Here is a 25,495-nt window from a genome sequence, read left to right on the forward strand (position 1 = left end):
TAAATCCTTTCCCATTTATTCTGGAAATGACTCTAATAGTCAGAAAAACCCTCTGGACTAAGTAAAATTTTACATTTTAAAATCAAAGTGGGAAGATACTATTACAGGAGTAATACATAATTATTGGGGGAGGCATAAATTTTGACATGGGAACTAAGAAAAAGAAATAAAACATAAAGTGGTAAAAACTGTTAGGTATATATAATAGATTTTAAAAGACAGTCAAAAGGCTGACCATCCTGGGAAAGAGAATTATCACCAGCAGTCCAGTGTTGCTGACAAAGATGTAGGGGCCACAGGCAGGCCATCCCAGTATGTGCCACTTCGGTACAAAGATTATGTCAGAGCCAAAAGCAGTCAAAACCCGAAAGACTCAGAAAGACACTGACCTCCATCCCTGCAAACTGCCCCAACTGCATAAAAGATTTTAGATGGAGCAGCTGCTCCAGGAATAGAGCTATGACCACAGATAACTACATTATAATATAAACTGGGCATGGTAGACCGGGAGGAATTCAGCAAAGTGTATTTGTTAAAATTCCTTTACAAGTCCCCTTGTTTCTGCCCAGAAAACCTGTGTTTGGTACCAGACATTCACTCAGTCATATGCCCGTGAATTGTCTGCCTTTCCTGCGAAGCCCCAGACCACACCCCTCCTCCTCAGTTCAGCATCACATCTGTACTTCATTTTCCATGACTATCTTTTGAATCTCATGGCTATGGATTCCCCATACAGACATAATTAAACTATGGCTCTTTTTCTCCTGTTAGTCTGTCTCATGTAAATTCAATTCTTAGATCAGCTGGAAGAGCCTTTAAGGGTGGGGGAAAATCCTTTCTCCCCCACAGGTGGTGTACTTGGCAGGATATCTTGCTGAATTTTGCTTGTTTCAAGGCTGATGCAGTTGAGAGATTCTGGGGTATCTGATGGACAGCCAGCAGAAGGTAAGATTTCTTACCATGTTAGCCCTCCAGAATATCAATCTGTGGGGGTCCGATGGAACAAGAATGTGAGAGTTCTTTTTCTCACTTTCTAAATTTAAATTAGCAGGAGAAAATGTTGGTGGAACTATTTTCATAGGCTTGGTGAGTCTTTGTAAATTTGGTTGAGTGCACTTGGATATGCTGACTATTTCCTCCCAGAGATGATCTTTGTTTTCTTAGTGTGAGTCTTTTCTTTCATTATTAAATGTGTATGGGGTAAACGCTAGGGCTAAAGGACACTTGGAAAGTCAATCCACAAAACTGGTGGGCACAGGTCGAGCACTTACGAGCTGTCAGAGCAACCACCTAACTCAAAGACTCTCATGATATAATAAGTCAGTCATGGAATGGGTTAGATTGACTTCAGGAAAACTTCTGTGCAATGAGGTGCAACAGTAAAACATTACATGATCCCAACCCTGGGACACACCATCCTAGGTATTAGTTTGGCTTCTGAGAGTCCAAGGCTTAGCTAAAACTGTTGAAATAACTGGATGTATGAAGAAACTGGGTGAAGATCACATTTTGTCTTGCTATGTCCTGGGAGGTTTGCTTTGTGACTGGTGAAAGCATTATCTCTAGTCTCTGTGGCCCAGAGGATGCACTTACTGGCATGCATCTGGAGGAGAGTCCAACAAGCTATAGATCAGAAGGCTCCCATACTTTATCCAACTGTTCCAGCTCTCAGAACAGTTTATCATGAGAGGTCCCACTCCCGGGGACTTTTGTCATCCCAAGCTTCATTGCTCCTAAGTGCTAGAAAAGTCCCCTTCTAGGAGAGTCTGCCTGGTGTCATTCTTTGACTGTGGGAATGAACATTTGGATCGTGGAGATTGCTTCATCTATGCCCTCCAGAGACATTTCTTGTGTGCATATTTTAAATCTAGAAAGTTGCCTCCAGTTTTTTTCATTAAAGGTTTATAGGTTTGGCTGCAATTGAAATCTTACTCCTAAATGGCCAGAAGATGGATCCTTTGAATTTGCTATAGTTGAAAGACAGAATCTTTTTAGAGAACTTCCTATTGTTGTATTTTAACAGCTAGCCTTAGGAATTCCCTTGACAAGATAAAAGAACAGAACTTAAGCTTAGAACACAAAGTAATGTCCATATCCAACATAAATTTCCCTTTTTTAAATCTGGCCCATTTACATGTTTTCACTTCCTTTCCCAATATATTTATAGAGAATACTCCAACCAAAATCTACGCCCAAAGAATACAGGTCACTCGTGTAAATGCTGAAAGCAAGAGAAGGAATTTAACCAAAGCACCAGAGGTTGGGCTTGCTTTGCTTTCACCTTCCTTGGCTCCGTATTTGCTCTGCCAATTTCAGCCAATGTTATGCAATGTCCTTTGCAGATTTATTCTAAACTACCCAACAAAAACATAATTTTTTATGCCCCATGGACAGCAGAAGCTCTTTTAAATTTTTTTACCTGAATTTTCAGGAGATCCCCTCAAATTTGTAGAGGTGTTCTAAGTATTAGTGACCATTCACAAGCCCCTCACAGAGCAAACTGATAACTAAACTTTCTGTTAGTCCCTCCTGTAAATGATAAACTGGTGACAATATCCAGGGAACAACAGAGGAGGGAAATCGAGTTTCATGATGTCCCTTCCCTTGCAAATCCAAACCCATTCCTTATTGATCCTTTCTCTCCCGGGAATAACTGATTCTCTCTGACTTGTCTCATTTTGCATCCTAAGATGTTGACTTGGCTTTCTGCCTGCCTGGGCCATGCAAGTTGTGGTTTGTTCCTTGGTGATCTTTAGGAGTCACTGTAGATCTTCTAAATAGTTTTGCACTCTCTTTGAGAATGCCTCTTGGGTCCATGGGGTTATTTGATACTATCAGAAATATTTACTGTTCCAGCATATTTACTTGAAACCTGACAAGATGTTTAGAAGGCTATAATAACTTTATGAAAAAAAAAATCAGTGTCAAGTTCACGTTGATAGAGACTGACAGAAATGTTTTATAAGTTTTCTCCCCTTAGTTAAAGGTACACAGAGGGAAATAATAATATTTCAACATGAACGGAGGTGTCATTCTTTGTTACTTAGATGGAAAAACAATTCTTCGAAGATTTAAAAAGAGCTGTCCTCTTTTGCAAATCTAATCTCCACAGGGTAGAGGTTTGAGCTTTAGAACCAATTTAATGCCCACCTATTTTTACTAATCTCTTGACCTCCCCATCATTCCAAAGTGCCTGTAGATATAATAAAAGATCAGGACATTGGAATAAAATTGTCCTGCACATAAGAAAATAAAGACAATTAAAATAACTACCATAAAATTAGTTTTTAAAAAACAAAAACTTGCATAGTTTCTCTGTGACTTTGTGATATAGATTTTCTTCCCCCATCTACTCTAGGACATAAGAGTCAGTCTTTGAAATTCAAAACCTTAGAAACAGTTTCTCATCTGAGAAAATTAAAGGAGAGGCAGAGAGGGACACAGAGATTTTAGGAACGGGGCAAATAAAATCTCCACAGATATTAGTTTGCATGTGTCTGTACTTGTGTGTGTGTGTGTGTGTATTGTAAATGTGAAATTTTCTTATCTCTGAATGGTTTTCCTAAAATTAATTTGTAACAAATTCAACTGATTTCATTTAAAGATAAGTACTTGTAAAAAGTGAGCATTCTAAAACTCTCTCAGAAATTCTGAAAGAAACTAACCCAATTGTTTTTCGAGTTCATGGGATCTGGGAAATATTTGATATTAAAACTAATTTAAGGTTGTTGCTTAATTATAATAAACCTCTTAAGGATTATCAGCATTAAAATGAAAATGTCTATTATGTCTCAGTTTACTTCAAGTGAAATAAGTTGGCATTATCTGTTAGAAAATGGTTTTTAAAAAAACGTCCTGGGATAATGGCTGATCTTATCTGATGTCTCATGAAGTTTTCATGGGCAGTCTAACATAATTGGGAGCAAATGATTTAGATAGACGTAAGTGGATTAAGAGTTTATAGAAAACTTTCTACAACAATTATATTTCATAGTATAGATAATTATGAAGAGCTCCTCAGATCTTTTTGGTAAACTGCCCCTAAAGTTTTGTTAAGCTAAATGTTGACTTAAGTTAAATTAATTGAATATCTAGATCATAAGCTAAAATAATGAAACCTTACTTACTGAACACAGGTTTATCTACTTTTGGCTTCCTTATTACAGAAAACTAAAAATAAATTTGGGTCTGTTAGCAAACATTTTTTGTGCTTTATTAGAAAATTATACATAATTTAACTTCAGGTCTTTTTCTCCTGTTAACATGTCTCATATCTATTTGATTTTTAATTTTCTTTGTAGAAAATTCTTCATTCCCGAGAATGATAATTCTAAAGGAGAGAATATATATTCTTTGGCTTATTTGTGGGTTTTTCTTCCTTTCTTTTTGTCTTTTAGGGAAAGCATTAATGATAAACTCAATAAGGAAATAGTCCAATTGACCTGCAATCTAGTTCATAAAACATTCTGAAGAAGGAGACAGAAAAGAAGAGGAAGAAGGAAAAAAAGAAAAAGTCCTAATATAGGTCTTATAAACAATGGAGCTGATTTCTAAAATGTGTAAGTAGTTGAAAACCCCTATTTAAAATGTGGTTGCAAGAGAGTGTATGTTTTTTCATTTACAAAGGATTTCTCACTTTTATTTATATTTATGTTTTAAAGATTTTCTTGTTCGTTAAAGCTATCAGTTATTATTACTGCAACTTTAAAAGTAACCTGGATAAATAGATACCGTCCTTAATTTTGTAAAAGGATTTTACCTTTATGTACAAGATTGGACAAATGATCTATGAAACCCCTTTTAGCTATATGATATTATGACTACATTCTATATCTTTCAGGTTCCATTTGCAATTTTCTGACTTGCCGCCCAATTGGCCTGGGTTGTACTGAGTTCTGCACGTATTGTGTGTTATATGCTCCTTCTTTAGAAGGAAATTCCATGTCCTCTTCACACATAATTACCATAGGATTAGGTAAGTGAATTCATAAACATTCTGAAGTCTACGCATGTCTCAAGTCTAGGACTTTTTAGTGGATGTTCAGTATGATAAAGTTAACAAGATAAAATTAAAAACAGCAAAGGTGTGGAATTAATAAGACTTGGAGTTCAGGGCTCAACTGAATTACAAACAAAGTTATTTCCTCATTTGTCTATGAACTTGTAAACTTTGTATAAAAATAAATGCCTAGAACTCACCAAAGGTATTCAAACAGTTGTTTGAGTGTCTTGGGCATTTATATTTATTAAAGATTCATCAACTTTTTGTTACGAAGCTGGGGTTTAGATATATATCCCAGAAAACTTCAATCTAAGTCTAGATTTCCTTCTCATGAAAGTGGAGAGAGTAACATTCTTCTCAAATAGGGTTCCTGCAGATGTTAATAAGGAAATTTATGTAAATCTCCACACACAGAGCCTGGTACATTGTTGGTGATCAATGTATGTTAGGTTCTCTCTCACTCTTTGTTATTTCTTAATGACTCCAATAGTTAATCCTTACCATTTTTTTTTTAGATCTTTTGTCTAGCTTTGATAAAATTTATAAGAGAGAAATGAGAAACCATTCAATGCAGACAGAGTTCATTCTTTTGGGTCTGGCAGATAACCCTGAGTTGCAAGTTGTAGTTTTCCTCTTTCTATTTTTTACCTACGTATTTAGCGTCACAGGAAACTTAACCATCATTATTCTTACTCTTCTGGATTCCCACCTTAAGACACCAATGTATTTCTTCCTAAAGAATTTTTCCCACTTAGAAATCCCATTCACAACTGTTTGTATTCCAAGATTTCTGGTGAGCCTTGTAACAAAAGACAGGACTATTTCCTATATGAGTTGTATGACTCAGTTATTTTTTTTCATCTTTTTGGGAGTAACTGAATTTTACCTTCTGGCTGCCATGTCCTATGACCGTTATGTGGCTATGTGTAAACCCCTGCATTATACCACCATCGTGAGCAACAGAGTTTGCTACCAACTTGTATTCAGCTCCTGGGTAACTGCATTCCTGATTATCTTTCCTCCAAGGATCTTTGGACTCAAGTTGGAATTCTGTGCTTCCAATGTCATTGATCATTTTATTTGTGATTCATCTCCCGTCCTGCAGACCTCTTGTTCTGATACACATTTCCTAGAGCTAATGTGTTTTCTCTTGGCAATTGTCACACTAATGGTCTCACTGATGTTAGTGATTCTCTCTTATGGCTACATCATCAAAACAATTCTCAAATTCCCTTCTATTCAGCAAAGGACCAAAGCCTTTTCTACCTGTTCTTCCCACATGATTGTAGTTTCCATCTCTTATGTAGCTGTATCTTCATGTACATAAAAACCATCAGCAAATGATAGAGTGACTTTAAGCAAAGGAGTAGCTGTGCTCAATACCTCAGTTGCCCCCTTATTGAATCATTTCATTTACACCTTAAAGAACCAGCAAGTAAAACAGGCATTTAAGGACATGGTCCAGAAACTTTCATTTGGTCAAACAAATGAGAAACTTCTAAAAAAATGAATAAAATATTGCCCTATCTTGATTTACTTTCTCTGATTCTACATATTTGCAGATTATATTAGTAATTTCAGCTGATTTGGGGCCTCCTTCCATGTTACTATTTTTGGCTAAATTATATATTACAGATCTCCTTTATAAATTTCAGAAATAAACAAATTTAGATGTGATGGTTTTCATATATCATAGTGGATGAAACATGTTTCAACAAGGCTCTGTATGAGCTTGCATACCAGATGCCATTCTAGACCTTGGCATATAAATTGAATGATTGTAGCTAGAATCATATTTTTAGGACAGAAATGACTATGTGAAATTGTAGGGACCAAGGGCAGGCTGCCTCAAGATGTGTCACTGTGACAGGCAGATTATTTTGATCTGAAAAGCATCGAGGCCCAAAAGACTCAAATACAAACTTTGTTCTTCCTCCTAACTGCCTAGAAGAATTTAGTTAGAAAACCCACTCCAGGAAGAAAGCTATTACCACAGATAGCTTACATTATGATAGGTCTAGTAGACAGGGAGGAATTTAGCAAAATCTGTCTGTTAAAATTCCTCTCCATGTCACATTGTTTTCGATTGCCCAACAAACACTTGTTTACCAAACATTTGCTCTCATCTTCCTGTGAATTACTTTCCTCTCCTTTGAAGTCCCAGACCCTTACCACTCTTCTCCTTTGTTCAGGATGGCATATATACCTCATTTTATTCCCTGTCTTTGAAATCTCATGTCAGTGTGGAATCTTCACATATATGTAATTAAATTTGATTTTCTCCTATAAATATGTATCATGTCAATTTGATTCTTAGGCCAGCCAGAAGTACAATGAAGGTAGAAGAACATTTTTCCTTCCCAATAGTATTTTATTCTCATTAATTGAGCCTTTGGTGATATTACTGGTAATGATAAGAATCCAGGCTAACCTCAGAAAGATCAGTGTAATAAGCAGGATATCATCATTTTTGTTAACCGAGTTGATTTTAATGTGGTAAGAAATTTTGAATACATTAATGCAAATTCCCTAAGATGAATGGTGATATTTAGCCTTTATTGAAGGAAAAGTCAAATGAATACCAGAGGTCAAATTCAGAGTCTCTGCAAGAGATAATGTACTGAATTTCCTCTAAAATCCAGTAGCAAATTAGTTTATGTAAAATACAAAATTACTTGCTGTAATTTCCCAGGGGGCCAGGGGAGGGAGGGACATATGTTCCCAGCCTGGGGCAAATGACCTTTGAAGCCAAAATCAGTCAAAGGGAGAAATAAAGAGGGAGAAACCTGTTTATTGCTTACAAGCAATCATCCACTTCTGTTTGCCTGAGTCTCTCATGACCCAGCTCCAAAAGTAGAGCCCACCCAACCTCTCCATTCCACACATACCCTTGTTCCCCCTTGGAATCACCTATTGATATGGAGATGGACTACTTCTCTCCAACCCTTGGAAACACCTACTGACATGGAGAAGCACTAAGGCTAGGCAAGAGATTGTGGAAATATTGCAATTTTACCCCCACTTGTTTTTTATTTCAAAGCATAAACCTCTGTATATTTCTTTGGAATTTTGACTTGACATATAGGAATATCTGAGATAGGAAACAGTATTTATCAGATTGATTTTGTTCAAGCTCTTGGAAACCTAATGTGTGAAATAGACAAATTTGACTCTGTCAATACTATAAAAATGAAAGTATATATGGTGACATGACTTGAAAATATATTCTACACTATAACCCAAAACCTTCACCAATAAAAAAGATAAGTCACAAAATTTTTCCTTCAATAATCTATAAATATTGTAGAATGCTTGTTAAAATCAAAATTGTAAATTTTAGTGTATTTATACCTAGCTACCCTGGCCCATTATCCATGTTATACTGTAAGCAATTTGGGAAACAAGACACAGTCTCTAAATATTATTTCTCACTGAGAGGAACCGGAGCTTCACGGAGAGAGTTCTTTCCAGGTTAAGGCAAACAAACTACAAACTCCACACTGCTTTGCACAGCATGTGTACCAATTGACATTCCTACCAACAGTGTAGGAGGGTTCCCTTTTCTCCACATCCTCACCCAGCACTTGGTATTTCTTGTCTTTTGGACAGTCGACATCCTGACTGGTGTAGGTGATAGCTCATTGTGGTTTGGATTTGCATTTACCTGATAATTAGCAGTGTGGAACATCTTTTCATGTGCCTGTTGGCCATTTGTATTTCTTCTTTGGAAAAGTGTCTGTGCAGGTGGTCTGCCCACTTTTTAATTGGGTTATTTGATTTTATGGTGTTGAGGCATATGTGTTCTTTACATTTTGGATGATAACCCCTTCTCAGGTAAATCATTTAAGAATGTATTCTCCCATACTATATGTTGTCTTTTTGTTCTGTTGATGGTATCCTTTGCTGTACAGAAGCTTTTTAGTTTGATACAGTTCCACTTGTTCATTTTTCATTTTGTTTCCCTTGCCTGAGGACATTTGTACAGGAAAAAATGGCTCATACCTGTTGTTCAAGAGATTTGCCTGTTTTCCTCTAAGAGGTTTACAGTTTCATATCTTAAATTCAGTTCTTTTATCCATTTTGTTTACTTTTTTTATGGAGTTAGATAATAATCCAGTTTCATTGTCTTGCATGTAGCTGTCCAGTTTTACTAACACCAGTTACTGAAGAAGCTGTCTTTTCCCCATTGTATATTCATGTCTCCTTTACTGTATATTAGTAATTCTACTTCTAGGAATTAATTTGAAGAAAACAAAATCCCTGATTCAAAAATACATATGCACGCCTATTTTTTTCATATCATTATTTACAATAACACAACTATTGGAGCACATAAGTGTCCAACAATAGATGAATGCATAAAGAAGATGTCATACATATAAACAATGGAATATCATTCAGCTATAAAAAAAGATATCCTGCCATTTGCAATAACAAGGATGGATCTAGAGGATATAATAATGCTCAGTGATATAAGCCCGATGGAGAAAGATGAAAACCATATGATTTCACTTGTTTGTGGAATATAAAACCAAAACAAAGCATAAGGACCATGACAGCAGGAGACTCAAAGACACTGAGAAGGGGACTAGTTTGGGCAGGGAGGGTGAGGGGGACAGAGGGGCACAAAAGTTCTCAGTCATAATGTAAACTGGTTACAGGGATAATAGTACAGCATGGAGAATATAGGTGATGATTCTGTAACATCTACCTATGTTGATAGACAGTAACAACAAGAGAGGGTGAAGATTTAATAATATGGTAACTTAATATGAACCACTGTGCTGTATGTTTGAATCCAATATAAGATTGTATATCAACTATACTACAAAAAAAAAAAACTAAACCTGTAATATCTTATTGCACCAGAAAGGAAAATAATAGTAAAAATGTCATATGAGTAAACAAGAACAATTTTAATCCTACCTGCTGACATAAAATGGGACAATCTGAGCATTCAAATGTAATAATTACTCTAATAGATTCAAAAAAATAAAATACTTTAAAAAATCAATGTGTATATAGCTTTTAAAAGGAAACTGATCATCAGTGGAAGTTCTTAGGACATCAAATTTCTACCCCAGAACATTGATAAAGGAGCGAATGTTGATGCTCTACATCATTGCATGGAATCAGATAGTTTATCAAAAAAGACATGAATTCACAGTAATACAAATGAAAAAATGCTTTCAACCTATGAACAGAAGAATGAACCTCGACGATGCATTAGTATATGCTAAACACCATTTGTAAATATTCATAATAGAGATGTGAGGCTGCCGAGACCTGAACACCCTGACCAATCTAAGAATTGTTAAAATGCATGTCAAATGGACATTAAGGCTACTGATGTGGTGCTATGGAAAACATCCAGCCTCACCTATCTACCATCTTGCTAAAAATACTAATATAAATCTAACTGATAATTTAATCTAACATGTGAGAAGAAATGGGGTGATAGAGAAACAAGTTAAGTGATACCATAAGGAAACAGTCAGTTTAATAACCAAGGATATCATATAACACAAATGACCTAATTTCTCCCTGAATTAAAGAATGAAAAAAAAAGAAAATCCCAGAGAGAAATTTTCAAATGTTGTAACATAGCAACTAAATGTGATGTGTTAGATATTGATCCAAATACCTTACTTGTAAGAGAAACAAAAATAAAAGCAAAACATCTTTATGTAAGCCAGGGAAATATGAACACACACTAAATATAAAAATCTATTATGATTTATTGACAATATTGTGTGGATAAAATTGCAATATTTCCAGAATCTCTCACCTGGCCTTAGTTCTTCTCCATATCAATAGGTGGTTCCAAAGGGTAGAGAAAAGTTGTCCATCTCCATATCAATATGATATACAAGAGCAAGTGAGGGCATGCAGAGGCCAGAGTGGTTGGCTGGGGTCCCTTTTTGGAGCTGGGTCACAAGAGACACAGGCAAGCAGAAGTGGACACCTGCTTGTAAGCAATAAGCAGCTTTCTCCCACTTTATTTCTCCCTTGAACTGATTTCAGTTTCAGGTAGTTTGCCCTGGGATAGGAAAACATTTACCCCCCATAGTTTCATCTGATGGTAGTTCACAGAACCTCAGAACCTGAAATCTGTCTTCATGGGTGGAATTCTTAGGTGGGATGCCCCTAGAGATGGTGGAAAGATACCTGGAAGCCCCTCCGTGGATGGTGGGGAGGCCCTAGTGGCTGCAGTGGTGGAGAGTACAGCTTTACCGAAGGGCCCCCTATCTATGGGGCTTCCAACTGGGGAGCCCCTAGTGGGGAATTGGTCTATGGTAAAGCACCTGCTAGAAGGGTGGAACCTTCCCCAGTTGGGTATGGGTGGAGACAATGGAAGCTCTGGAATTAGTCCTCATGAGATAGAAGACTGTGCAGAGGCCCCGAGTGGTCGTGTAGCAGCCAGGATGGTGGGGTGTCTGTTTCTAGAGATAGTGGAAAGGGGTTTCAAGGAGAAAGACACACTTTGGTGATGCTTGGGGGAACTGTGTGATGTTCTATAGGATGCCCTTAAGAAAGAGAGACAGTTACTGAGAAGGAGCTTTTGCTCCTGGAAGATACATTAGCAGCGAGGAAGGAGGCAGCAGGAGCAGCTGTGCTGAGGGAGGCTATGGGGGAGGCGGAGGAAAGAGCAGTGAGGACAGCCCCGGAGACGGTAGAGGAGATGCTGGGGGAGTGGAAGGGGCTGGGGCCGAGAGTCCTTCTGTTGCCAAGGCCACTACCAAGGAACTAGCCCCTCTCGTATTAAAAACCTGCCCCGTTTTAATTAGGAAAGTAAAAAAGGCAACAACCAAGGGCTCCTCAGAGGCAGAGGCTGCCCCTCCCCAGGCTGTGGAGCACTCCGTTCTCCTCCCCTAAACCCTGGATGAGCTGGGGGACATGAGCACTAGGTTTCAGCAGAAAACACTGGAACCTCTCCGTGCATGGCTTTTGCATCTCTGGGAAACGGAGGTGGAAAACATTGTTATGTCATGTTCTGAAATGGGTAGTTGGGCCCGCCTGATGACTCACCCTTCCCTCTGGCAGTGGCTCGGGGAATCAGGTGCTTCTGGATTGTCTGAGAGCAGCCATGAGAGCAGTTTGGCCAATCAGGGCGATTTACCATATTTACCCAATAGCTGGGAAACCTATGCAGAGCTCCAGCAGGTGTTACGTGAATTGGGAATGAAAAATTACTTTTATAATATGGACCCCAGGGCCCCGATGAGGAGTTGTGCAACACAGAATGAGAAATCTGGTGCTGCATACAGCTCCCCCATCTCTCTTTGGGTCCCTACAGACTATTCTCGCCCCCCAGATAGGGCAACCCAAAGTGAGGCTACTCGTACTTTAGCTGAAATGGGGAGGTCAGAGCCTGGAAGGAAACACAGGCTACAACTGAAAGGAGAGGTGCAATAGGCCTCGTGAAGGCCTCAAGGACCCAGATGTGAGTTGGTTTGATAAAAAGCAAGGGTAGTGAAAGAAAAACTTGATGGGAAGCCAAGCAGAATATTATTAGAACTGTGGCACCAATTAAAGCCAGAGCAGCAGTTTCAGCTGCTGATGTACAGGACATGGAAACCCGAGACAAGGCCACATGCCCAGCCTGTGCCCCTGAAAAACTTCCTGGGGTACAGTACTAAGGATTTTCTGGGAAATCACCACCCAAAGTGGACAACTGGACATTACAGTTAGACAGAGGGATGGGGTCAAGGTTCCCATCTTGGGGGACGTGGCAGGAACCAGAGGCCACATGTAGAATAAGCAATTCCTTGATCCCCTGTGAATGTACAATGTGTCCTGGTGCTAGTGGACACAGGAACTGAGTGTTCCCTGATTTATGGCAACCTTGAGCATTTTCCCAGGACCCCTGCTTTGATGGATAGCAATGGGGATAAGGCATTTAGAGTGAAGAAAGCCCAAATTACATTGGGAATAAGGCATTTACCTCCAAAGGAGTATACTGTGTACATTTCTCCCATCCCTGAATATATTTTGGGGGTAGATATCCTGCAGGGCCTGTGGTTACAGACCACTGCAGGTGAGTTCAGACTGAGGGTATGTGTGGTAAAGGCAGTTCTGAGAGGACATGCTAAGCACCTGCCTGTAGCTCTGCCTGTACCTTGGTGGGTGACTAATAGTAAACAGTATATATTGCCTGGGGACACAAAGAATTGGAGAAACTTTACAGGAGTTGGAGAAGGTGGGAATCATAAAGCCCACTCATAGTTCTTTTAATTCCCCAGTGTGGCCAGTGAAAAAGCCGGATGGCTCCTGGCAAATGACCGTGAACTACAGAAAATTGAATAAAGTCACACTCCCTTTGCATGCTGCTGTCCCCTCTATAGAAACCACTCTACAGAAACTCACTCAGTCATGAGCTGGTCATGTACCATCATGGTGCAGACCTTGGTAATGCTTTTTTCTCTATTAACATAGCACAGGAAAGTCAGGAGCTGTTTGCCTTCATGGGGGAAGGCTGGCAGTGGACATTCACTGTCCTTCCACAGGTATACTTCCACAGTCCCACCGTCTGTCATGGTCTTGTAGCCCAGGACTTGACCACGTGGAAGAAAATGCAAACAGTGTGGTCGTATCACTACATTGATGATATTATACCCTCATCTGATTCTCTTTCAGATTTAAAGTTCCTAGATTGATGCAACATCTACAGGAGAAAGAATGGGCTGTGGACAGCACCACAGTTCAGGGACCTCATTTGTCTGTAAAATTCTTGGGGGTTTTCTGGTCAGGTAAAACTAAAGTTATTCCTGAAGCAGTCATACACAAGGTCTAGGCTTCCCCCACCCCTACCCCTGTGGCAGTATTACATGAGTTTCTGGGTCTCTTGGGCTACTAGAGAGTGTTTATCCTGCACTTGGCACAAATTCTGAAGCCCTTATACTGGTTGATATGAAAGTGCATGAGGTAGGAGTGCTTTTACTGCTCCCAAGCAGTCAGTCAACACCATGCAGGCCTTGAGTGTAATGGACTCATCAGGGCCCTGGGAGCTAGATGTTCATGTAACTGAAGATAGTTATGGATGTGGTCTTTGGCAGCGGTTTCAATGGACATGCCAAACTATTGGATTCTGGTCACAACCATGTAAAGGAGTAGTGGCCTGGTACAGCTTGGTAGAGAAGCAACTGGCTACTCTGTACCATGACTTGCTGGCTACAGAGCCCGTCACTGAAATAGCTCCGACCAAGGTAATAAACACCTATCCCATATTGGGGTGGGTATGATACTGTTCCCAAAGGCCATGGAATGGCATGGCACAGACGCCTACACTGGCTAAATGGGGCACATATTTACAGCAGCGTTGTACTCATTCCCCTTGAGTGGAGAACTCCGATACTTATTGAGGCCAGTGACTTATATCAGTGGAAAGCAGGAAGAACTTGCTTTTAAGCCAGTGATAGCCAAAAGTCCTTATCAGGACGGGAAAGCCCCTGTGCCTGAAGATGCTTGGTATACAGACAGTTCCAGTTGTAGGCAGCCCCAGGTGGAGGGCTGTGGCTTTCCATGCTAAGACTGAGATGATATAGATGGGGGACGGAGATAGAAGAGTAGTCAATGGTCTGTGTTGTGGGCAGTAGGGATCACCCAGGACCCCTCCCCTATAATTATCTGCACTGCGAGCTGAGCCATCTATTGGTGCTTGACCCTGTGGTTACCGACATGGTACCATGCCAACCGGGTGTTTGTTCACCATCTCCTTTGGGGGCAACGGTTGTGGCAAGAACTATGGGCCTTAGTCAGCCTATGACAGTTACTGTATGTCATGTGACTGGCCATTTGCCCTTGGCACCTCCAGGGAATGATGAAGCAGACACATTGGTCCAGGTGCACTGGCTAAAAGCAAAGCCTGCCTCTCATGTAGTCCATGGTTACATCATTGTTTCTTGTATGTGGGGTAGAAGATAATGTGGGCTGTAGCCCATTGGTGGGGCTTGCCAGTGACCTTTGAAGAAGTCAGCAGATCCCAGAAGGAGTGCCTTCTGTGCTCTAAGAGGGACTTACACTGTGTCCCCAACAACATGGGACAATAGTAAAGGGACCAATGCATCATGTCAGGTGGCAGATAGACTGTATTGGGCCTCTGCCAATATCAGAAGGATATTGGTATGCCATGACTTGTGTGGACACGGCTAGTGGAATTTTCATTGCTTTTCCTGCACATCGTGCAGATCATTAAATGACAAAAAGGAGCCTAGAGCGTCTCTTTGAAGCTTATGGCCAGCCGCAGGTGATTGAGAGCAATCAAGGCACCCACTTTACTGGGCATGTGTTACAAGAATGTGTGTAAGAATTAGGAATAAAGTGTAAGTTTCATCTACCATGTAACCCTACCCTGGACAGGCATGATAGTGAGAAACAATGGTCTGTTGAAATTTGGCCTGAAGTCAGACACCAGTAGTCTACAGGGCTGGTCAGTTTGCTAATGGACAGTGTTATGGTGTTTGAATTAGAGGTCCCCAAAAGGAGCCTTGAGCCCTGTGGACATGCTAACACACATTGCTCCCTCTCCTACACAAGTGTATGTGCAAACCAAAGTGGAGTTATCGAAGCCAGGATATGGCCAGCAGAGCAACATCCTGCCGCCAGCCCCAACTGCGTCAAAGCCCAGTGACTGTTGAGTGGATGTGGCTTTGGACATTTCGACACATGGACCGGTGATGTCTGGTCCTCCTGGCACCTTGGGGAAATGGCCTGGAAGCTGGCCTCCTTTGTTGTCCTTTGGAACATCAGAGTTACCCAAAAATCTTGGTAGTGTACCCAAAACATCTGAGAGGTAAGACAATCAGAGGAGTTTTTATTTTATTTTTACGGCCAGTTCATGTACCTCCCGTAGCCCTATCTATGTATTGACCCACCTATAACTTCCACAGGGTGGGGGTTGAAAGTCTGGTACACTAGACCAGGACGAGACCCCATTCCTGCCTCTGTCCTATCACAGGAGCACTCTCTTGCATGCATTCTGCCTGATGGACAATATTTGCTTATGCTGATATCATTAAAAGATGAATCTTATCATCCTTAAGGTCATTTTCTTCTACACTCCCTGCAGCTTCGACCCGCCCCAGCTGCAGCTGCTGCATGATGACTGCTCTGAACTCCCTACCTGTTTAACTACTGCCTGCCTGTGGAATGGGTGAGCTATGGACTTAGTCTGCATGGGACTTTGAAACTAGCTGAATCCTCCTGCTTGAGGATATTCTTGATTTTCCTGTTGTTGCTATTGTATGTTATTAGTGTGGTTACAATGCTCCAGTATTCTCACACATAGACCTTTGTGGAAGATGGAGAAAGATCAGATTGTGATGTGAGATTTCTGGAGGGTGGGCTGTGGGTAAAATTGCAATATTTCCAGAATCTCTCACCTGGCCTTAATGCATCTCCATATCAATAGGTATTTCCAAGAGGTGGAGAGAAGTAGTACATCTCCATATCAATACATGATTACATCGGGGAGCAGGGCCTATCTAGAATGGACACGTTTGGTGGGGTCCCTGTTTCTGCAGCCCGGGCAAGCAGAAGTGGATGACTGCTTGTAGGCAATTAACAGGTTCCTCCCACTTTATTTCCCCTTTTGACTGACTTAAGTTGCAACAATATTTTGCCCCCAGCTGGCAAAATATTCCCTTGGAGTTCCAATCAATATTATAAATTTTCAACAAATTTTGGCTTGCATTTTATTTCCTTCACATATTTAGAAATAAATATTTCAACAGAATTTTTATTTATATTCATGCCTTTATCTTTTGTTCACAGATTAATGTCAAATATAACTTCTTTGGATTTTCTTCTCACATATTTCTCATTTTGCATCATAAGAAGTTTCAAATCCTCATATTGGAAAATTATCTATTATTCAAGTAATATTTGTTTGGGTGCCAGACATAAAGGATTCTAGAATTGGCATATGGATGAGACATTCTCCAGGGCATTTGCCATTGAGAGTAGAATAAAGACAAGTAAACATGAAATCGTGGTAGGGCAAGGAATGAAAGCAGCGGTAAGTGGTGACACTAGCGTGAATGAGTCAGACTCACCCAGGCCTGGTGGTTCTGTTAGCGGAATCATGGAACTAGGTCAGCAAAAATTTCCTCGTGGGAATGTCATTTAAATTGGGGAGCCCTGGGACTTTGAAAGCTGAAAAATGAGGGAAAAATTCCTGCCTACCTGGGCCGTGATATGAGAAGTGGTTTGAGGTAAGAGAACAAGTATCAAAGGAAGTTTTCATATGTTGCACTATGTAAGCTAAAGTTGGTAGAGAATATAATGAGTAATGAAATGCTGATCTTTCTTTAGGGAATCATTGTTAGGTGCTGTAGTTCTGGGGGTAAGGGGTTCCCCTCTCCTGGGCAAGTTGCTATGAATCGGATGAAACCAAAAGAGGACACGGGGAATGGCAGGTTTGGGAAAGAGATTTTATTGCCAACAGCTTGCTTGAGTTTGCTAGCCAGCCCTCACTCCGTCTGTCCTTTCTGGCTATGGCTCACGCTCTATCCCACAGATGGCCCCTTCTATCGGGATCTCCATGGACGGGTCATTGGAGACTGGTGTCTCCACACCAACTAGTTATCAGGAATGAGGGGAGGGGACAACGGCCATTGTCTCTCCACCCCTTGAATCAGATTGACGAGAGGCTCTGCTGTTGTACACACATGCTGGTATGAAAATGGCCTAAGGCCAGGTGGGAAATTCTGGAAACTCTGACTGAAAACTTCCATTTACCCCATGGATGCATAATTTGGACACATTTTTTTCATATTAAAAGAGCAAATCTTCACAGTGATATTAGTATTATCATTATGTTCTATTTCTCTTTTCCTCATTTCCAGAATACTTGGCTTACTGGTTATGAATTTATCACTCTTTTAGCCCCGTATTGGTTTCCTCGGACTCACTGCCATCTGTTTGCTTAAATTCTCTACATTCAAGATTTCACATTTTAATTGGTACATCAATATCAATTTCTTTTACGTAACTTCAGGGAATGATTTATCTTTAACAGGAAATACCAATGCATTTCTTTCTTCATTTTAATGAATTCATCTCCCTTCCATAATTTTTAATAACTAACATATTGGACTGGATCTAGTCAATAAAATATGTGAATCTTGTGATTTTAAACATTCTTCAGTAGTAAATGCTTCTTTCAAATTCTAAATTTTATACTTATTCTTTGTATTAAAATATATCTTGGGTGTATAAAATATTCCCTTTTTGCACACAGAAATTATTGATTCTTTTCAATATTATGTCTTTTCTTCTTTCAATAAGTTTTTTTGTTTTGTTTTGTATTTCGTTTGTGTGTTTTATTTGGAGGAATGATGTTTCCCATGGCACTAATATTTTATGACAAATTTCCCAATCCTTTCAGCATTGGTAAGGAAATGTTAAGAGTGAAGTCATGCTTAGATTTCCTGAAACACCTATTCTCACTTTTATTGACTAAGATTATTATCTCAAAGAGGTTTCTTTATAAGGCGATGAAAGGGGTGACATAACCAGGGTCAGCACTGAATGGAAGGCCAAATCCAGATCAGAAAAGAAGAAAATTAGACAGAAACTGAAGGAAATATGCTTAGGGATCCGGACAACAATGTTCCCCTAATTCCTTGAGAACAATATAAATCTTTTGACTACGTCATGAAAGGCTTGTTTCACTTGTTTGTTCCTCAGAGTGTAAATAAATGGGTTCAGCATGGGGGAAATAGAAGTAGTGAGTATTGACACTCCCTTATTAATGGCCATTTCAGCTTTTGCTGAAGGTTTGATATAAACAAAGATGCAGCTGCCATAGGTGATGGAAACCACGATTATGTGGGAAGAACAGGTGGAAAAGGCTTTTGTCCTCTGCTGGGCAGAGGGGAGTCTTAGAATTGTTCTGATGATGTACATGTAGGACAGAACCACACACACCAGAGTCATGAGGAAAGTCATCACAGCACAGACAATAACCATCTGCTCTATGAGCCATGTATCTGAGCATGAGATCTTCAGCATAGGGTTAGCATCACATGCAAAGTGGTCAATGGCATTAGAGGCACAGAATTCCAGGTCCAGTCCCAAGCTGAGTGGTGGCAATATGATCAACAAAGAAGTCATCCAACAGCAGAAGACGAGCCTATTGCAGACCCTGTAGTTCATAATAGTCATGTAGTGCAGGGGTTTGTAGATGGCTACATATCGATGAAAGGGCATGTTTGCTAGGAGAAAAAATTCTGTTACTGCAAAAACATCTATTAAAAATAGTTGGCATATACAAGCATTATAAGTAATAGTCCTGTCACCTGTTGATAAGCTGTACAAGAATCTAGGAATGCAGGCTGAAGTGAATAAGATTTCTAAGAAGGAGAAATTTTGGAGAAAAAAGTACATTGCAGTTTTAAGCTGAGAATCCACTAATGTGAGGATGATGATGCTCAGGTTTACAGTTACACTCAACATGTAGGTGATCAGTAGAAATATAAAAATCAGAATCTGTAGCTGAGGGTCATCTGTCAATCCCAGGAGGATGGAACTGGTGAGAGATGTGTGGTTTCTCATTGTTGTGTCCTGACCTTTGCCCAATCTGCATGTAATAGTGAGGAATTAAGATATGAGAAGATGGTGGGAAAAATGTGTTACAATGGATTTTGTTCAGAAAAGACAAGCAATGTATCTTACATGTATTTTGTTTTACTTAATTAATTTTAAAAACAATTTAAACTCTCAGCTCTGTTAATAGCATATCATCAGATTGGTTAGAATTCTGGCTTCCAAATGTTTTTACTTCAACATATGGTAAGATAGACATTTCATTTAGCAGCCCACTGTACATTCTCACACCCACACTAATACATATTCACATACGTATATCTGAAACAAAAATGTGAATAAAATATTAATAACTCTTAGGTGCTCTGCTCTCTGAAGTATTATTATCTAAAGCACATCATTAAAAATAAATACACGAATCAAATAATACGTTTTATAGCATACTAAGTAGTCATGACCTGTATTTGAAAAAATACTTTTTATTGATCTTTTGAATAATAACGTCCAAGGAAAACATAATTTTCCATGATAGTTTTTTAATTGTGCACTATCTGTTTAATTTGCACTTTGGAATAGTTTGGTTCATAGCACACTTGAACCCCTTAAGAATATTTCCCTTATCACTAAACAAATTTTACTGTTACTATCTGCTTATAACCATTTTTTCCTGAATAAATTTAAAATACATGAAATGTGTTTGTGACCCAAGATGTTTCTAGATCCACCTACCAACACAGTTGAAGACCCTGCTCCACTGCACAACTCATCCTACATGGTCTACCTGTCCGGAGAAAGTTTCATCTAATCATTTGTGGTTTTTCTCCCTCTCCCAAGCTCCATCCATTTGCTGATTCTGACCTATTCCTGGTTCTTTGTGATTCGTTCCTTTTTTCTACTTTAACTTTTCAGAGAAGTTCTTCCAAATCTCCCAATCCACATTAAGAACTTTTCATGGGTTTTGGTCACACATTGTGCTTCATAGAGGATATAAAAATTTGTTGGATACATTAGTTTTTGTTTTGCTTAATGTAATAAAAACAGAGCTATAAGGTACCGAAATATAGAGTTAATTAAAGGTAATATTTCCCTCAGACCTAGATCAAGTTATATTATTTATTGTGTGGACTCAATTTTAAAACTTCTCTTACAACTCTTACTTTTGCTGTATCCCTACTGTAATCTAGGAGATACTCATTGGGTTTTGTTTTGGTGGAAGTAATGTTCAGAGTGGCTCCTAAGTCACACCATAACCTCACTATATACTTAGTATTTATATAATACCTGCATGAAGGCAAAAATAGTTTTACTTGACTTTTTTCCTGTATTTGGCAGAGAAATAGTTTTCCTTTTATGGATTCAATTCCTGCTTCCTCAGTAGACCTGCCAGAAATATAGTAACAACAGAGATTAAAAGTTTTAAATTCTCGATTTAGACCATCAACTGCTTAGTCATTATTCCTCAGCTAACACCAACTACCTAAATTAATGCGTGCTAAATGATTTTGTTCACCAATGCTTGGTTAGGGACATAAATAAATTGAAAAAACCTACATCATTTGGTATATAAATTCTAATTAATTGACTATGTGAGGGTTTCGCTTAATTGCTTTAAAGTAGTCCTTTTCTTCAGAAGTGGGAGATACTCTGTACTCACCATCTGCCCATTTCCCATAGTAAATCTCCAAGATTTTACAGGTTTTGGTAAAGAGATGCAGGGATGACCCTGGTTTGTTGTTTTAGGATGAGCCAGGCATTCCCAAGAATGTGAGCATTCTTAAAACAATAAATTAAATGAATAGTTACAATAGATTAAGAAATTAAAATAATTTAATAGACTGATAGACTTACAGTATTGAAAAGGAAACATATAGAGGCCACCTACCTCTCTTTCCTTTAGTCTTAGCACACCTGTGCCTTACACAACCTGGAAATTTTAAGTCTTGTCCTCACTCCTAAATATCTTGTAAATAAATAGACACTATTGTTTGACACTATATGTTGACTTCTTTTGTCTTTTAGAAAACTTAACATTTTAGAGAGTGCAGGAATGTAAATTATGTCATCGGATGATGTCCAATTCAAGGTTGCTTCTAGAAGCCCTTCATTTCATCTATTTTAGGTGACCTACTATTTGTTAATATACAAATCCAGCCCTATCAAAGTCTCCAATCAATTCAAAATTATAAACTCTTGTTCCTTTTTACCACAATTCAATTAACTATTCCTATCTCCCTACTTTTGTAAAACGTATCAAACTGTTTCTTAAAGAAGATAATTTTCTAAGTCTCTCAAAGACCACAGACATTGATTTAAGCTGGGTATTTACTCCTGAACATCCCCAGGGTTAGAAGGATGAGTAACGGTTTGCATGGGCTTGTATGTGGACAGAAGTCCCAGGTGAATTACGATCCAATGTTATTTGTCAATGTTTTCTGTAACCTTTTGGCAAAGATCCTGAAATAGGCAGCACTGGGGATGGTGTCGTCAGAGAATTAAAGATTCCACAGTGATGCTTAACACAGGACTTTACACAAAATAAAAATCAAATGAAAAAGAGCAAGCCAACCTTTTCCTCCTTTTGTTCAATAACATCTGTAGCTGCTAATAGCTGTTGCAGAATATAATTACCCCTTTTTCCTTAGATAACATATTTTTACCTTAAGTACTTCTCATTATTAATAAATTAACATAGCAGAAATAGAAAAATTAAACCTGAAGGTAAAAACCACCCTTAATGTCTCCATTATGCCCTTCTATAAATTTCCTATGTAAACATATTCATATTAATGGGTCTATTCACAAATATGAAACATCTTTTACGGGCTGTTTTTCAAATCATTTTGAGAATTAAATACTAAAACTTCTTTTTATGTCAATAGCTATAAATTTGTTTAGTCATTTGGGGAGTATGTAATATTTATGTTAATATTTATGTAATATATAATTTGAAATCAATCCTAACAGTTGAAACTTTGTGATTTCTTTAAAAACTTTCACTATTATAAAAAAGTGACTATCTGAAGCTTATTTTATTATTCTGTAATTTTTATTATAAATTTACGTTTCTTTCTCAATCAACCTTCAGGTATGATGCAGAATATGTTTTTGTACAAATGTATTTTTCTTCTAACAATATTTCCTAGAACTGAGCATTAATTTTTTTACTTCTTATGTACTAACAACTTAATTGTTACGTGCATTGCAAATATTTTACCACTTTTTTGTTGGTCTTTAATTGTTTTCATGCTATTTTCTTTACATAGAATCTCATGTTACATTTCACAAAGAAATTTATATTTTTCTGATCACACCTCACATTTTTCATATCCTGTATACTTTATTTTTTTTAATTAATCATGCTATTGATTTTTGAAATTACTTTTGCCTAATATTTATCATTGTATTAATACTTAATAGAATATTTACTATTAAACACTTAATATTTAATGACAAATAATATTTCTTTAGCATATATTACTATTTAATAAAAATAAATATTTCAATATTAAGCTGTAATGGTTTTCTGTGAACCAGTCAAAGAAATCTACAGAAAAGACAGCAAAGCTGGAGATATCACACTTGCTGATTTCAAACTATATTACAAAGCTACAGTTAAAACACTATGGTCCTGCCATCAAAACAGACACATAGAACAGTGGAACTGAATACACAGCCAAAAATAAACTTCCACATACATTATTTGACAAGGAAGTCAGGAACACTCAACGGGGAAAGGAATCTTTTCAATAATAGTGTTGGGAAAACTGAATGACCACATACAGAAAAATGGAATTGGACCACTGTCTTACACAGCTCATGAAAATTAACTGGAAATGGATTAAAGACTCGAAGAAAAAACTTACAACTGTAAAACACCTAGTATACTATATAGGGAAGAACCTCCTTTACATTAGTCGTGGGAATAATATTTTTGATATGACACAAACACCAGTGACAAAAGGAAAAATAAAAAAGGCAAAATAAAAGTGAAACTCACTCATCTGACATCAAACTAAGAAAATTTTGCACAAAAGGAAACCATCAACAAACTGAAAAGGCAACTTACTGACAGGAGAACATTTTTGAAAACCATACCAGATAAACCAGATAAGCATTCGGATGATACTAAAAAATTCCAAAATACATAAGAAACACATACAACTCAATAACAATAACAAAAACTGAAAAAAAATCCAATTAAAAAATGTGCAGAACTACAAAGACATTTTTTTTTAATTTTATTTTGATATCATTAATCTACAACTACATGAAGGACATTATGTTTACTAGGTTCTCCCCCTCACCAAGTCCCCCCAACATACCGTTCAGAGTCACTGTCCATCAACATAGTAAGATGCTGTAAAATCACTACTTGTCTTCTCTGTGTTGCACAGCCCTCCCCGTGCCCCGCCCACTATACATATTAATCATAATGCCCCCTTCCTTTATTCCCGCCCTTATCCCTCCCTTCCCACCGGTCCTCCCCAGTCCCTTTCCCTTTGGTAACTGTTAGTCCATTCTTGGGTTCTGTGCTTCTGCTGCTGTTTACAAAGATATTTTTAAAAGAAGACATCCACATGGCTAACAGGTATTTGAAAAGATGATCAACATCGTAAATCAGGGAAAGGGAAATGCAAATCAAAACCACAATGAACTATCACCTCCCACCTGTTAGGAAAGTTGTCATCGAAAAAAAAAAAATGTTGGTAAGGATGCCAAGAAAAGGAAACCTTTTTCTTCTGGGAATATAAATTGGTCAGCCATTATAGAAAACGGTATGGATGGTGCTCAGAAAATTAAAAACACAACTTCCTCATGAACCATCAATCCACTTTTGGTTATACATACTAAGGGAAAACAGGGTGCTGGAAAGATACATGCACTCCCATGTTTATTGAAGCATTATGTACAGTAGCTAAAATAGGAAACAACCTAATTGTCTAGCAACAGATGAATGAAGAAAGAAGATGTGAATGTTATTCCGCTTCAGGAAAGAAGGAAAGTCTGCCATTTGTGACAACATGCATAAACCTTGAGGGCATTATGCTAAGTGAGATAAGTCAGACAGAGAAAGACCAATACTGTCTGATAAAACTGATGTCTGCAATCTAAAAATGTTTCTATGAGAATCAGTTCTCATAGAAACTGAGAGTGGAATGTTGGTTACCAGAAGATGGTGGGCGGGGGGGAATAGGGAGATGTTGTTAAAGGGTATAAACTTGCAATTAAAATATGAATAAGTGCTGGAGCTCTCATGAACAGCATAGTGGTTATAATCAACAATATTGCATTGTATACTTCGAAACTGCTAAGAGATGAATCACAAAATATCTCACCACAAAAAAGTGATAATTATGTGATATGATAGAGATGCTAACTAAAGCTATCATGGAGCTTCCTCAAAAAACTAAAAATAGAAATACCATTTGACCCCGGAATCCCACTCCTTGGAATTTACCCAAAGAATACAACCTCTCAGATTCAAAAATACATATGCACCCCTATGTCTATCGCAGCAATATAATATTTTAAAATTTTTACAATAGCCAAGATATGGAAGCAAGCTAAGTGTCCATCAGTAGATGAATGGATAAAGAAGAGGTGGTACATATACATAATGGAATACTATTCACCCATAAGAAAGAAACAAATCTTACCATTTGCAACAACATGGATGCAGCTGGCGGACATTATGCTCAGGGAAATAAGCCAGGCAGAGAAAGATAAGTGCCAAATGATTTCCCTCATTTGTGGAGTACAACAACGAAGCAAAACTGAAGGAACAAAATAACAGCAGACTCACAGACTCCAAGAAGGAACTAGTGGTTACCAAACGGGAGGGGTGGGAGAGGGCAGATGGAGAGGGAGGGAGAAGGGGACTGAGGGGTATGTTTAGTACACATGGTGTGGAGGATCACGGGGAAAACAGTGCAGCACAGAAAAGAC

The 25,495-nt window shown here is 38.4% G+C and overlaps 1 protein-coding gene and 2 pseudogenes across 1 annotated transcript; 1 reads left to right on the forward strand and 2 right to left on the reverse strand.

Annotated features, from left to right (window-relative positions):
• The window catches only part of LOC118926490 (olfactory receptor 6C74-like), a 185,451-nt pseudogene that overhangs the window by 119,114 nt on the left and 40,842 nt on the right, over positions 1-25,495 (reverse strand).
• On the forward strand, positions 5,237-6,512 carry LOC118931235 (olfactory receptor 6C70-like; annotated as a pseudogene).
• Positions 18,581-19,558, reverse strand: LOC118935425 (olfactory receptor 6C2-like). The gene has a single exon (XM_036931674.2). The coding sequence runs from the start codon at positions 19,556-19,558 to the stop codon at positions 18,620-18,622; it is 939 nt and encodes a 312-aa protein (XP_036787569.2). The 3' UTR covers positions 18,581-18,619.

Source organism: Manis pentadactyla, chromosome 10 (genome assembly GCF_030020395.1).
Source record: "Manis pentadactyla isolate mManPen7 chromosome 10, mManPen7.hap1, whole genome shotgun sequence".
Classification (NCBI taxonomy): Eukaryota; Metazoa; Chordata; class Mammalia; order Pholidota; family Manidae; genus Manis; species Manis pentadactyla.

Bases quoted from the DNA above. Each gene is read 5' to 3' on its own strand.
- LOC118935425 (XM_036931674.2), bottom strand. From the start codon at position 19,558: ATGAGAAACCACACATCTCTCACCAGTTCCATCCTCCTGGGATTGACA.